At 35.7% G+C, this 15,677-nt stretch overlaps 1 protein-coding gene and 1 non-coding gene across 2 annotated transcripts; both read left to right on the top strand.

The window, feature by feature from the left end:
* Positions 1-905: 905 nt before the first annotated feature.
* Positions 906-14,937, top strand: LOC107044320 (importin-5). The gene is made up of 8 exons (XM_015266151.1): positions 906-1,056; positions 3,094-3,243; positions 4,375-4,601; positions 4,925-5,021; positions 6,346-7,020; positions 8,498-8,797; positions 10,155-10,830; positions 12,705-14,937. Exons 1-8 carry the CDS (start codon positions 976-978, stop codon positions 13,793-13,795), a joined length of 3,297 nt encoding a protein of 1,098 aa, XP_015121637.1. The 5' UTR covers positions 906-975; the 3' UTR covers positions 13,796-14,937.
* On the top strand, positions 5,065-5,193 carry LOC114841532. Its single transcript, XR_003783148.1, has one exon.
* Positions 14,938-15,677: the final 740 nt, after the last annotated feature.

Raw genomic sequence — 15,677 nt, 5'->3', positions numbered from 1 at the left:
TTGCGGATTAGCGGTCAGGCAGTTTCGAGATATTTCGATATAAAACAACTTCACGTTTCTTTCATCTTTAGTAAATAGGACTAGGGTCACTAGGGATGGGCGATGTTTGTCGATTAATCGAAAACATCGATTTTTCATGCCCAAACATCGATGTTTTTCATTTTACAGCTCCCGTGAGCGGATTTTTATTAATTTTTTTCATTTCGGAAAAAAAATCGTGAGGCATTCAGTGGAGTCGAAAGACATCGATTTTTTTAATAACCCATCGATTGTGTAAACATCGATTTTTTCATTGTCCATCGATTCTTCGTAAATTCCCGCATTTTCCTCATTTTACAGCTCCCGTGGGCGGATTTTTATTAATTTTTTTCATTTCGGAAAAAAAATCGTGAGGCATTCAGTGGAGTCGAAAGACATCGATTTTTTAAATAACCCATCGATTGTTTAAACATCGATTTTTTCATTGTCCATCGATTCTTCGTAAATTCACGCATTTTCCTCATTTTACAGCTCCCGTGGGCGGATTTTTATTAGTTTTTTTCATTTCGGAAAAAAAATCGTGAGGCATTCAGTGGAGTCGAAAGACATCGATTTTTTTAATAACCCATCGATTGTGTAAACATCGATTTTTTCATTGTCCATCGATTCTTCGTAAATTCCCGCATTTTCCTCATTATACAGCTCCCGTGGGCGTATTTTTATTAATTTTTTTCATTTCGGAGGCAAAATCGTGAGGCATTCACATCGATTCTTCGATACTCGATGTTTTTAAAAACGCCCACCCCTAAATATCACCAAACTTCAGACCTAAAATCGCCCGTAATCGCGCCAAAACTCGACCGCATTTCCTCCCCCTCCGTTGGTAGAACTGTGGCTTCTCCTTCCCGAAAACTCGTGGTGGGGAGGATCAACGGATCAACCTGCGGAGAAGTTGCGCGGTGCAGTGCCGAGTGCTCCCATTTTATTTCGGCGACAATGGCGGCAGACCCCGAACCATTTCAACAGCTTTTGAACACATTTTTAAGCACCGACAACGACGTCCGCACTCAAGCTGAGGTACGATCTGTTTTTCAATATTATTTTTTCGCTCTCCGACGTACAAAATCGCCCAGTGACTCAACTTTTTCGTTGCGAGTGACATGAAGGGTGAATCACGTTGCCATCGTGTTTGGCAGGCCCGCATGGGACTTCCTCGTTGAAAATTCAGTACAATAATTAATTTCGTCGGTAATTCCGTCGATTCAACGATCAATTGTCGATCGATTCTTCGTAAATTCGCGCATTTTCCGCATTTGACGGCTCTCGCTGGCGGATTTTTTCTCATTTCGGGGGTAAATCGTGAGGGATTTAGTGGAGTCGAGTAAAATGGAGTCGTCGCGTGGCGGGGCGACACGCGCCCCCTTCGCTCGCCCGTTTCTCCATTATTCCAGGAAGAGGGAACGAAAATTTCGGGGTTTTGCACCCCCGGAGGGCTCAGTTCCCGGGGAAATCGGGTTCAATGATCCGCGGGGGCTCGGGCGCTGGAATTAATTGTCACGCGGTTTTGAGGTTACATATCCTGGCGCCATACTCGGGTTACACATGAGTATGGCTGTGCATCATAATGCAGGGGCCAACGTGCTTCAACACCACACGATGATTCAGTGCTCGAGGGTTTTTACTTTTTTTCCATACAAGATCTATGCGCGCGCTAATCTATTCATTTGTTGAAGTGAAGAAATGGAATTCATTGAATTTTTTTTTCTCATGAATACCTCATAAATATTGAGAATGAATCAAAGAGAATTCGACTAATGATTGAAGTGAATAGCGAAGTAGAGTAAAAGAATCTACAAAGAATTTTTCATTTTCAATTAATTATCTTCAATTTTTTTTAATAATCGGTCTCCATAAAAGGACAGAATTTATTAATTTCACCGATGATATATATACATGTGAAATATATATATTATATATCGATATGACGTGAAAAAAAAATTTAACACTGAAGAATTTGAAAAGAATGTCGTGAAACTCCAAAATGTGATTTTTAGAAAATCTCCGATTTTTCAGAATAAAAAAAAATTTCGCATAAAAAGAATAGGGGACGATGGGGTAAAATGGGCACTTTAGACTTTTTAAAAATTATTCATTACTCAGAAACAAATTTATTGATTAAGATCAGTTTAAGCGCATCACAAAGGGAAAGAATTCAGTAGCGAAGTGGTAAAAGGAGATAAGTAAATTTTGACTATTGACCAGTTTTCAATTAATATCTCGGAATCTAAGGGAGGTGGCGAAATTTTTGTTATAACCTTTTTTGTGGAGCCGATTGAGTGCTGCAACTAATGTAATTGCGAAAATTTCGCCATCTCCCTTAGATTCCGAGATATTGATTGAAAACTGGTCAATAGTCAAAACTGAAAATTCACGTTTTCCCCAATAAAATTTCTAGTGCCGGCACTGGAATTTTTTCCTGGCCGTCACTCTGCGCCTCTTTTCCCGTGCTAGCACTAGAATTTTTCTAAAAAAATTCTCCGTGTATTCTACCGCTTTCTACCATACCGTCTCGCAATTTTTACTATGTTCAACAGTAACTTTTGAGTGTGGCGGTTATGGTTCTAGATTATTATGTTCACAGATTTAAAAAAATTATATTTTTTCCGTGTACGTAACGAGCAAAAGCTGGAGTAATTGCGATTTTTCGTTTTCCTGATAAAATCGATGTGTACACGACAAATTTCGAGAAAATTGAGATAAGAAGTTGAAAATTGAGAGGAGCTTGTTATGAAAAACAGTTCTTAAAATATTGTTACGTGTCCCCCTTCGAAATGTAATTCAATTGTCAATGACCTGAAGGAGGCTTTGATAACGACTATCTTTTGGGAACATGATTCTGTCATTCTCTTGGGAGCTCTTGCACTCGACACATCGTATTACCTCGTTTGTAATTAATAAACCGCCCCAACTATTTAATTGACCTGTGTCTTCTTTATTCTTCGTTGGATATAACAATATATTAAAAACTACAGGGCTGATTTCAATTATTTTGTTCAAAATATTCGTCGTGGTTTGTGCTGTTTTGGGGATTGATGGGATTTCTTGGGGTTCTAGGAGGCGTACAAGAACTTACCGGTTGAACAGAAAGTGACATGCCTACTCAATTCAATATGCAATCCCCTTCTGACAGAGGAGATACGAGCATTGGCGGCTGTACTGCTCCGGAGATTATTTTCTTCAGAATTTATGGACTTTTATCCAAAGGTAAATAAGATTTTCTCCTCATGATTGATGCGTGACTGTTGTGTCTGAGAATATGATTGGATTAAATTGGGGCTTGTGTTGGTGACCTGGGGTGAATCACCTTTTACACAGAAAAAAAAACTAAACTTGACTGGAAACCATTCCTAGTTTTCAGTTAAAATTCCAGAATTTCAGACCTATTTGAGAGCTGAACTTGAATTTCAAAGATGTTTTCACTTATTTTGAGATAATTTTTCATGAAAATCAGTGAAGAAAGTTCTAATCTTCAGTCATTTTCGGTCCAATCGTGTTCTTTTATTCTAGGAAAATCTTAGTTCTGGAATTCAAAACTTTTGGTTTTTTTTTAATGAAAATATCTTTTTAGAATTGATTTTTCCTGCTCTAGAATTAATCTGCTCATGTTTATAAATCCTTTATTACTGACAGTATATCACCTCACAGTTCAAAGTTTAACCCTTTCGAATGTTTTTGTTTTATAAACGCAAAGGTTCTTGATTTGTAATTTTTTTCCAATTGAAATTAATAGGTTTTGGTACTCAATTTTAGGAATTTTTCTGAAATTGAGTAAGGATTTTTTAATTCTCAATGCAATTCCCTCTACAATTGAGCTTTTTAAAAACAGTAACTTGATTCTGGAAACTAGAAGTATTGGCATCTTTGTAAAGACAAAAAAAATTATGTAAAAAGTGTTTAAACAAAAATATTCAAATTCAAAAATACTCATTCAAATCCAGATTTACAATATAAATAACTCAGATAAAAGTAAAAATATTTTCAAGCGTAAATATAATTATAAAAACCCTTTCTCGTAACATCAAAAAAATAAATAAATAAAAGTTGAAAAATAGCTGAAGTCAGAAGAGATGAATTCAAGTCGACTTTGCGCTCATCCGAGTTTTCTGGAAATATCTCCGAATCTAAGAGAGATACCGAAATTTTCGTAATGACCTTTTTTATGGCCCTCGACTCGCTCTACAAAAAAGGTCATGACAAAAATTTCGCTATCTCCCTCAGATTTCGAGGTATTCAGTGAAAACTGGGCAGTGCTCAATCGACTTGAACCAATTATTTACCAATTCGCTCCTGAATTATAAATTTATTTGAAGTAATAGCAGTACTATTGTCTGACAGATTCCACCTGAGGCCCAAACAGAACTGAAGAAGCAAATTCTGCTATCAGTACAGAACGAACAATCCGACACAATCAGACGTAAAGTATGTGAAGTTGCTGCTGAAGTCGCTAGGAATTTAATCGACGATGATGGCAATAATCAATGGCCGGAGTTTCTCCAGTTCCTGTTTCAGTGTGCTAATGGCCCATTGCCAGCACTCAAAGAGAGTGCTCTTCGCATATTTACGTAAGCCCAATGAAATAGTCTCCCTCATGCTGAACCTGAATGAATTTAATTACATTTCAGTAGCGAAGCGGTAAATCGGGTTAAGTCGATTTTGACTTTTGGCCAATTTTTGGTGAATATCTTGGAATCTAAGAGACACAGCAAAATTTTTCTCATAACCTTTTTTATAACCCTCAATTGGCTCTACAAAAAAGGTCGTGACAACAATTTTTCTATCTCTTTTAGGTTCCGAGATATTCGTCAAAAACTGGTCAATCGTCAAAATAGACTTAACCCGGTTTACCGCTTCGCTACTGATTTGTTTGGTTGGTTTTGTGCTTTAGATCTGTACCAGGAGTTTTTGGAAATCAACAGGCTAATTATTTAGATCTCATCAAGCAAATGCTGCAGCAGTCTGTCCTCGATGCTGCCAACTACGACGTGAGTCAAACCACTTATTCGTTCATTTTGTTCGTTTATGCGATGGAAGGATCGATACATGAAGGTGTACAAGTTTATAACTTTCGTCACAATTTCTTCCTAGAGAAAAATGTTTTCTGATGACTGTAAATTCTGAAGTTATAATTTACGGACAGATACGGAGCAAACATTCAACAGGTTTACATTGTTGGAAGAAAATTGGAATTTCAGGGAAAGTTTGAGTAATTTTCGGGAGAGCGATGATTAATTCGATTTAGGGGGGAAAATTAATTATAAATTTCACTGGACATTCAGTGGAATTCAAAATTTTAATTAAGTTACGTGAATTTTTGGGTAAAAGATGAATATTCAGTATCGAATTACGCAGAATTTTCAATTAATTGAAAAGTCAATAATATATTTACCTGAATTTCTCGGATTTCTGTTAATTTTCGTGGAATAATTAAATTCACAGTGTTCTTTGATTTTTTCATTAAATTGTGAATTTCAGTGATGAAATTTTAGGAAATTTTAGTGGAAGCGTCGCTTGAGGACAATTTCGAAGAGGTGTATTGGAAAATTCAATCAAAAATTTCTAACAGTATAAAATATTACAAAAAAAATTCCATGGACATTTCATTTTAAAAAATTATATTGAGATGAATAAATCAATATTGTGCACTAAATTAAGCAGAATTTTCGATTAATTGACAAATCGATAATATATTCACCTAAATTTTGGATTTTTATCAATTATCCTGGAATAATTGAACTAAAAATTACAGTTTCCATTGATATTTTCATGAAATTGTGAATTCTCAATGGTGAAATTCCTTGAAATTCCAGTGAAACAATTTTCACATTTTGACAGTTCAGTAATAATTCTCAGCAGAGCGGCATTAAATTCTATTTAGGGAAAAAAAATACCAAATTTCACAAAAAATGAAATGTAATTCCAAGATTTCAGAAGCAGGAAGACAACAATTTTCCAATTTACCTGAACTTTAACTAAAAACAATGAATATTCGATTGACGAAGTGTCAATTAATTAAAAATCCAAGAATATACTCACTTCATATTCAGAAGAATATATTCACCTGAACTTTCATAATTTTCATCAATTTTCACGGAATCACTGAACGCAAATTGACAGTTTCCATTGATTTGTTCACCAAATTATGAATTTTCAGTGATGAAATTCCTTGAAATTGTTCAACAGTGTGAAAACAAACAATAAAAAACAACTATGAAAATATAGTTCCAGAATTTCCCAAATTATAAAAAATCCCATTCATTTCTGATCCCCTCGAAAGAATTCTATTCCAGAATCGATTTCCCGCTTCAGGTTCAATTCCAAGCAGTTCGAGCAATAGGAGCCTTCATAATTCTCCACGAGAAGGAGGCAGACATCCAGAAACACTTTTCAGAGCTGCTGGGACCCCTCGTTCAAGTGACCGCCCAATCAGTGGAAAAACAGGATGACGAAGCACTGCTGAAGGGCCTCATAGACTTGGCCGAATTAACCCCGAAGTTTCTTCGACCCCAACTAGAAAATATAATGGAAATGTGTATGAAGATATTCTCGAACGAGGAGATGGGCGATTCCTGGAAGCAATTGGCCCTCGAGGTTCTCGTCACCCTCTCAGAGACTGCACCAGCAATGGTGCGAAAGGTCGGTGGCAAGTACATCGTTGCTCTCGTACCACTTGTTCTTAAAATGATGACTGATCTTGAGGACGATGAGGAGTGGAGTGTCTCTGATGAAATCATTGAGGAGGATAATGACAGTAATAATGTGATTGCTGAGAGTGCATTGGACAGATTGTCGTGTGGGCTTGGGGGGAAGACTATGCTGCTACAAATTGAACAAAATATTCCAAGCATGCTGAGTAATACTGATTGGAAGTACAGGCACGCCGCACTCATGGCCATTTCCGCTGTTGGCGAGGGGTGCCATAAACAGATGGAAGCTATTCTGCCACAGATTATGGAGGGCATCGTTCAATATCTGCAAGATCCTGTGAGTTATTTTCGTTCGATGATTTACTTTAATTTTTAAGGTTTCAATTATTTTGATTTCTTTAAGGAAAAAACAGCATTAAAACTATCGCCAATGGGAGAATTTAATGTAAAAATAGGGCTTTCTCTGAAAAATTCAAAAGAATTTTTAAAGGGTGATGGTTTTTTCTAGAAGGTTTCAATCTAAGAACAGTAAAGTAGCGAAAGACATGAGGTAATTCAAGAAGTAATATGTTGCATTCATCGTGTGAGGAAAATATTGAAGAATGTCAAGATAAATTCTGTCCCAACTCTATGCAAGAATTCTACTGGGGTAGAGAAGACAATCTGTGCTGATTTTTTTAAAGAATTCTTGGGGATGAATTTTGAAAACTTTTTTTCTCGAATTTTATTATGAGAAATAAATAAAAATACAGTGGAAAAAGCTTGGGAAATTTATACCCAAAAGTTTCATAGAAAATAAAAAATCTATCGACGTTTTTTTAATTAAATGTCTTAACAAACGATATAATAAAGTTAATGTTCAATAGAATTGTTGAAAAAATCGATGAAATTATTCGATGGAATTCCCCCAGAACTCCAATAGAATTCTTGTAAAGTTCCAAAAAATTAACAATTCAATGGAATTTTTGAAAGGGTTTTTTCCTTGATGAAAGATGAATTCAATTCCAATTCTCTACAAAAATTCTACTGGGATACTATTAGAATATGTGTTTTTCAGTAGATATTTTTTAGTAAAAAAAAATCGATAAATTTTTATTTTTGCCTGTAACAATTCTTAAGCATAAATTTTCCAAACTTTTTTTCTTGAACTTTAAATGAAATTACAGTGGAAAAAACTTGAACAGTTTATGTCCAAAAAATCCCATAAAAAATATTTTCTAACGAATGATATGAAAAAGTTAAGAAATTGATGAAATTATTTAATGAAATTTCAACAGAATTCCAATAGAATTCTTGGAAAGTTCCAAAAAATGAAAAAATTCACTGGAATTTTTGAGAGAAAGACTAGGTTTTTCTATAAAATTTCATAATAAGCCTTGTGCAGTAATATAAAAACAGTGAAGTGGTGAAGAAAATGAGATAATTCAAGAAGTAACATGTATCCACTACTGTAAAAAAATGAATCGATGAAGAAATATGAAAATAAGTACTTGAATTCCCCTGATTTTGACCACTTCACGACTGATTTCCCAGATCCACGGACCGAGTCAGCGGTTTTAATCCCAATTGCGAGATAAAACAGCGTTACGTCAGTGGTAGAATAAAATCGACACTCGACTCAACCTGAAATTATCGTTTTGATAATTAATAGGCTGAATCATGTGTCTGGAATTCCTGTATTGTCTGAGTCTTGATGCGATTATCAAGTCTTGCATTACTAACGGGAAATTTACATTTCGAATTCTTCTCTACATCCTACCCTTTGCATTTATGCAGACGACAAATTCATGATTCTCTTTATTGGATTATTGCAGCACCCGAGAGTGCGATATGCAGCGTGCAACGCAGTGGGACAAATGTCAACAGACTTTGCCCCGATTTTTGAGAAAAAATTCCATGACAAAGTGATACCCGGACTGCTCATGGTGCTGGATGACAATGCAAATCCTAGGGTGCAGGCTCACGCTGGGGCTGCTCTTGTTAATTTCAGTGAGGACTGTCCGAAGAATATTCTGACGCCTTACTTGGACGCTATTATGGCTAAACTCGAAGGAATTCTCACTGCTAAGTTCCAGGAGTTGGTTGAAAAAGGCACTAAATTAGTTCTTGAACAGGTAAAATATCAATCAAATTCTTCCTCGTTTTTAATTGGAAATTCCAGGCGAAATAAGTGGGAAATTGTTTTTGTCATAAAATGGATAATATATTTTTGGTAATAAATTAGCAGCATAAATTACAAAATGAAGGTTTTCAACGACAGATAATACAATCAATCTCATTTAGAAGAATATTTTAAATCACAATTGGATTCATTCAAACAATTATTTTCTAAAAATCATATATTCGAACTCCTAAAGCTAAAATTAGTTATCCTGACAGAAAAGATTGTAAAACATTAATCACATTCTTCTTCGTTTTTAAACAGAAATTCCAGGGAAAATAAGCGGGAAATTGCTTTCGTCATAACATAGATAATATATTTTTGGTAATAAATTAGCACAAATTACTTTTCCCAGAATATTGGTTTCAAAATAAATGTTTTCAACAGCAGATAATGCAATTATTTTTAATCACAATTGCATTCATTCAAACAATTGTTTTCTAAAAATCATATATTCGAACTCCTAAAGCCAAAATTAGTTATCCTGATAAATAATTGTAAAACATTAATCACATTCTTCTTCATTTTTAATTAGAAATTCCAGGGAAAATAAGTGGGAAATTGCTTTCGTCATAACATAGATAATATATTTTTGGTAATAAATTAGCACAAATTACCTTTCCCTGAATATTGGTTTCAAAATAAACGTTTTCAACAGCAGATAATGCAATCAGTCTCATTTAGAAGAATATTTTAAATCACAATTGGATTCATTCAAACAATTATTTTCTAAAAATCGTATATTCGAACTCTTCAAGCCAAAAATAGTTATTCTGATAAAAAATTGTAAAACATTAATCACATTCTTCTTCGTTTTTAAATAGAAATTCCAGGAAAAATAAGTGGGAAATTTCTTTCGTCATAACATGGATAATATATTTTTGGTAATAAATTAGCAGCGTAAATTGGCATAAATTACCTTTCCCAGAGTATTGGTTTCACAATAAATGTTTTCAACAGCAGATAATGCAATCAGTCTCATTTGGGAGAATATTTTAAATCCCAAATGGATTCATTTAAACAATTATTTTATAAAAATCACATATTCGCACTCCTAAATCCAAAATTAGTTATCCTGCCAGAGAAAAAGGAAAATTTTGGATTTAACGAACGTAACCATTCGGAATTCAAAAATTTGAAAAATCGAGGCCCAAGAATTTTTAAAGATAATAAAATGAAAATTAAAAGCGATATATACAAAAAAACTGCATAATTTTCAGTAAAATTCGACTAAATTTCAATCTCTCACTGAATTTTTCGCAGATCAACGAATTTCTTATAATTTTTTTTGTCCTCTTTTATTCCCTCAGGTCGTTACTACCATCGCCTCAGTAGCCGACACCTGTGAAGAGCAGTTTCTAACGTACTACGACAGGCTGATGCCCTGTCTAAAGTACATAATCCAGAATGCAAATCAGCAGGAGCACAAGATGCTCCGGGGCAAGACAATCGAGTGTGTAAGTTTGATTGGACTTGCTGTGGGGCCCGACAAGTTCATCACTGATGCGAGTGAGGTAATGGACATGCTGTTGACAACTCACGCAGAGGGTGACCTCCCAGACGACGATCCCCAGATCAGTTACCTCATTTCTGCGTGGGCGCGTCTCTGTAAAATCCTTGGGAAACAGTTTGAGCAATATTTGCCAGTTGTGATGGGCCCGGTCCTCCGTGCAGCTGCGATGAAGCCCGAAGTTGCTTTGTTGGACAACGAGGACATGGAGGGAGTCGAGGGAGACGTAGACTGGCAGTTTGTTTCGCTCGGAGAGCAGCAGAACTTTGGGATTAAAACTGCTGGGCTGGAGGACAAAGCCTCAGCCTGCGAAATGCTGGTGTGCTATGCACGAGAACTTAAGGAGGGATTCGCTGATTATGCCGAGGAAGTGGTGAGGCTCATGGTGCCGATGCTGAAGTTTTATTTTCACGATGGCGTGAGGACTGCTGCGGCTGAGAGTTTGCCTTGTCTGCTCGAGTGTGCGAAAATTAAAGGTTTGTAAAGTGCTTGAATTTTGCGGATTCATTATTACGAAAATAGAATAATTCTACTTTCTGAATATTGCGCTTACTAAGGTTTTCTTCGAACAAAGTTGATTAGAATTAATAGCTAAAATTATGAGATTATCTCCCATTTTTGACGTTAAGGATAGGAGAATCTGAATGCAATATAGTGAAAATGATGATCGATTTTTTCACTTTGAACAAATAATATTAATATCCAAATACGAAATTTCTGATGTGAATGAAAAGAAGCTGTGACTCAATATTCCAAATGCAGTTTTAATTTTTAATTTGGTGCTGATAACACGAGATGACAATATTCTAAGTACGGAATTATATTGATGAGATGAACAACAGATTAATTGAATTACCGTGTGAACTAATTAAAAATTGATAACAGTGTGGCCACGCAATTTTACCAGAGTATCAACAAACATTGAATTCCAGAAATTCACACTCTAAAGTCTGTTCCAGAAGAAATTTAATTGTAATTATGATTAAAATCTTATTCAGTGAGCGCAGGAATTAGAACATGAGGAAATCATTTATCGTAACATGAAAATTTAACAGCTGATAAATTGGGACATATGATTCTCATCGGTCGCGTTGCTTTTTGCATTTGATTTTATTGAACATGAATTGATAAAAACCCACAAGCCTTCCAATTAATGTTAGAAGAGGGATTTGAAACCATTTGGAATTTTTTTTCTATTTTTTGCCATGCGAATATTCCACTGGAAATATCTCTTGACTTTTTATCACTAAAATTTTTTTTCAATTGACAAAATCGGATAATAACAATCTCTCAATTATGATATTCATGGAAAATGGATAATTCTAATTCGCCACAGATCGAGTCAGCAGTCCAATTGTCCCAAAATTGTGACGGCGTTACGTCAGTGGTAGAGTACACTGATACTCAGCCTTAATACTCAGCTATCGTTTTGATAGCCAGGTACGTACAGGTTGTTTGTCAAATGTTCCTGAGAGTTGATCCTGGGTATTGTTCCTCGATCATAGTATTGGAACGAACACTATTCCATAATTAACCGAAAATTTCTGTAGCCAAGGGCCGAGTCAAGTGTTCAGAATATCTGCATATCCCTTTTATAACTCCTTCATTCTCTATTTTCTTCATTTTTTCCGAAATTTTCTCATAAGAGATCAATAGAATTTCATGAACTTGTTCATGAATATAGACTTTAAATGGCTCAATTCATTGGCACCAATTACAATTTAATTCTTCATACAGATTCGAAAAAAAAATCATTTTTTCAAAGTCGATTTTGCCTATTGATCAGTTTTCAATGAATACCTCAGGATCTAAGGCAGATGGCACAGTTTTGGTCATGACCTTTTTTGTAGAGCGGATTAAGATCTCCAAAAAATGTTTTTACACAAATTTCTCTATCTCCTCTAGTTTCGGAGATATTCTTCGAAAACTCAGCTAAGATCTCAAAATTTTCTCATAAGAGATCAATAGAATTCCATGAACTTGTTCATGAATATAGACTTTAAATAGTTCAATTCATTGGCACCAATTAAAATTTAATTCTTCATACAAATTCGAAAAAAAATTATTTTTTCAAAGTCGATTTTGCCTATTGATCAGTTTTCAATGAATATCTCAGGATCTAAGGCAGATGGCACAGTTTTGATCATGACCTTTTTTGTAGAGCGGATTAAGATCTCCAAAAAATGTTTCTACACAAATTTCTCTATCTCCTCTAGTTTCGGAGATATTCCTCGAAAACTCGGCTGAGATCTAAGTCAACTTGAATGTTTTACGTTTTCGCTACTGCATTACTTACTCATTCCCAAAAAAATCATTGTCCAACGAACCTAACCACCCGCCTCTGTTCCAGGACCTCAATACCTAGAAGGCATGTGGGCCTACATCTGCCCAGAGCTGTTGAAAGCCATCGACACAGAGCCCGAATCCGAGGTTCTCCTGGAGCTCCTCTACTCCCAAGCGAGATGCATCGAGACCCTCGGGGCGGGTTGCCTGAACGCCGCCCAGATGGCGGAGCTCCTCCGGATCCTGGACAAGCTCCTCAACGAGCACTTCGAGAGGGCAGTAGCCCGCCTAGAGAAGCGCAAGGACGAGGACTACGACGAAGTTGTGGAGGAGCAGTTGGCGGACGAGGACAACGAGGACATCTACACCCTCAACAAGATCGCGGACATTCTCCACGCCCTCTTCGTCACCCACAAGGAGGCCTTCTTCCCCTTCTTCGATCAGATCTGCGGTCACTTTGTGAAGCTCCTGGCGCCAGAGAGATCATGGTCAGACCACCAGTGGGCACTCTGTGTCTTCGACGACGTGATAGAGTACGGGGGGCCAGCCTGTGCCAAGTACCAAGAGTATTTCCTCAGACCGATGCTCCAGTACTTGACAGACAAGTCGGGGGAAGTGAGACAAGCAGCTGCCTATGGCTGTGGAGTCCTCGGACAATTCGCTGGTGAGGCATTTGCCCCAGCGTGTGCCGAGGCCCTGCCCAGGCTCATCGAAGTCATCAACGAACCAGACTCGCGTGCCCCGGAGAAACTCAATCCCACGGAAAATGCCATATCAGCTGTTACGAAAATTCTCAAGTACAATAACAAAGCTATTAATGTCGATGAGGTACTTCCCCACTGGCTGTCGTGGCTACCAGTCGTCGAGGATGAGGATGAAGCCCCTCATGTTTATGGGTATCTGTGTGATCTTATCGAGGCCAATCATCCCATTGTTCTAGGCCCAACTAATGCTAATTTACCGAAACTCATTAGCTTCTTTGCTGAAGCATTGTTCAGAGACGCTGTGCCAAGTGATAATCCAGTGATTCACAGGATTATTGGGATCGTCAGGCAGATTCAGGGCAATGAGTCCATGTTTCAGGCATGCATTGCTGCTTTAAACAGTGAACAACAGCAGGCACTGCATGAGGCACTCAGTACACATCCAGCGAACTAGCGTTATTAAGAATTTTTATTTTATTAAGGATAATGTGGATATGATTAAATGGAGGATTATTCATTTGGTGTTTATTATTGGGATGAAGTTAATCATGATATTGAGGTTGATTCGGGGGGAGAGGCGGAGTCGCTGGGGATTGGGGGGCGTCGTCTGGGAGGACATGTATTGAAAAATTTAATGGGAATATGTGGGGCTTGAGGTGAGAAAATTCTATTCCATTTCTTTCGGTTTTGGGGCAATTCTGGTGGAGATTTTTGGCTGAAAAAGTCATAGACTTGACACAAATAGAAATTGGACATCAATTTTCGAGTTTTTTTATTCAATTTTTTTTAAGTCTAAAAAATTGAGAGAAAACAGGGAAAATTTGTATATTAAGGAATTTTATAGAAGATGTCTCAATAGACATCTAACTGAATTTTCTAACGAATTCGCTAGGTAAATCGAAGAAAAAAAAAGTGAAAAATTAATTCCTTGAAATTATATAGAAGAATTAACATCCATAGAATTTTTTCTATAAAAAGAATATCTATTGAAAAACGCACGATAAATTTACAAAATTTTCAGTAGAATTGTCACAAAAAAATGGAATTTTTGGATAGATATCTCACTAAAATTCACTAAAATTGAGAATGAGTAATTCGGAGATTAATGATTGTCGTCAGTGAGGACTTGTGTTGAAAAATTTAATGAGAAAATCTAGTGCTTGAGGTGAGAAAATTCTATTCGATTTCTCTCGTTTTTTGGGGCAATTCTGGTGGAGATTTTTGGCTGAAAAAGTCTATAGATTTGACAAAAATAGAAATTGGACATCAATTTTCGAGTTTTTTTATTCAATTTTTTTTTAAGATGAGGGAAAACATTGAGAGAAAATACAGGGAAAATTTATATATGAAGGAATTTATAGAAAATGTCTCAATAGAAAAAGTTGTATAGAAAGATGAAATTTTAGTGATTTTTAGCACTAAAAGAAATCTAATTGAATTTTCTAGCGAATTCGCTAGGTAAATCGAACGTGAAAAATTGATTCCCTAAAATTATATAGAAGAATTAACATCCAGAGACTTTTCCATAAAAAAATATAGAAAATATTGAAAATATCTATTGAAAAATGCACGATAAATCTAGAAAATTTTTCTATAGAATTGTCGCAAAAAATAGAATTTTTTATAGCAATCTCACAAAAATTCAATAAAATTAAAATTTTATTTTCATACGTGAAAATGTTTGGAAAGTTTAATGGGAAAATTAATGTTTTCCCTGAGAAGATCCTATTCAATTCCTTTCGATTGTTGGTCCAATTCTGTAGGAGACGTTTGGTAGAAAAAAGACTGTTTTTTTTAATAGAAAATTGGACATTAATTTTCAAGTTTTTTTGTTCAATTTTCTTTTAAGATGAAGAAAAAAATTAACAGAAAAAACTGAGAAAATAATTTCTCAAGAGAAAAAATTGTACAGAAAGACTAAATCCTACTAATTTTTTCAAAACGAAAAGAAATGTAATAGAATTTTCTTACTAATTCGCAAGATCAATCGAAAAAAAAACTTGCAAAATGAATTCCCTAAAATTATATAGAAGAATCAACATCCACAGACTTTTTCCTGTAAAAAAATATCTATTGAAAATCGCACGATGAAGTTTCAACATTTTCAATCGAATTGTCGCAAGGAAATCGAATTTTGTAATAGAAATCTCCCAAAAATTCAATGAAATTAAATTTTTTCATACCTGGATCGCTCGATTCAAAATTTCCGTAGTAAAGTGGTGAACCGTAACCGAAATTTCGACACCTCCAAGACACGTGGTTTTACAGAGTAAATAAAACGTCCGAAGATCTTGTAAAAATATTTAGAATCCATCAAAAACCAATCTTCCTCGGTG

This window comes from Diachasma alloeum, unplaced genomic scaffold (assembly GCF_001412515.2).
Source record: "Diachasma alloeum isolate Michigan unplaced genomic scaffold, Dall2.0 Dall_scaffold_00711, whole genome shotgun sequence".
Taxonomy (NCBI): domain Eukaryota; kingdom Metazoa; phylum Arthropoda; class Insecta; order Hymenoptera; family Braconidae; genus Diachasma; species Diachasma alloeum.
This window is presented reverse-complemented; position numbering and strand designations above follow the sequence as displayed.

Excerpts from the sequence above, each read along its gene's own strand:
- LOC107044320 (XM_015266151.1), top strand. The coding sequence starts at position 976 with ATGGCGGCAGACCCCGAACCATTTCAACAGCTTTTGAACACATTTTTA. Across the intron at positions 4,602-4,924 it reads AGTGCTCTTCGCATATTTAC|ATCTGTACCAGGAGTTTTTG; the intron begins GTAAGCCCAATG and ends TTTGTGCTTTAG. Across the intron at positions 5,022-6,345 it reads TCGATGCTGCCAACTACGAC|GTTCAATTCCAAGCAGTTCG; the intron begins GTGAGTCAAACC and ends TTCCCGCTTCAG.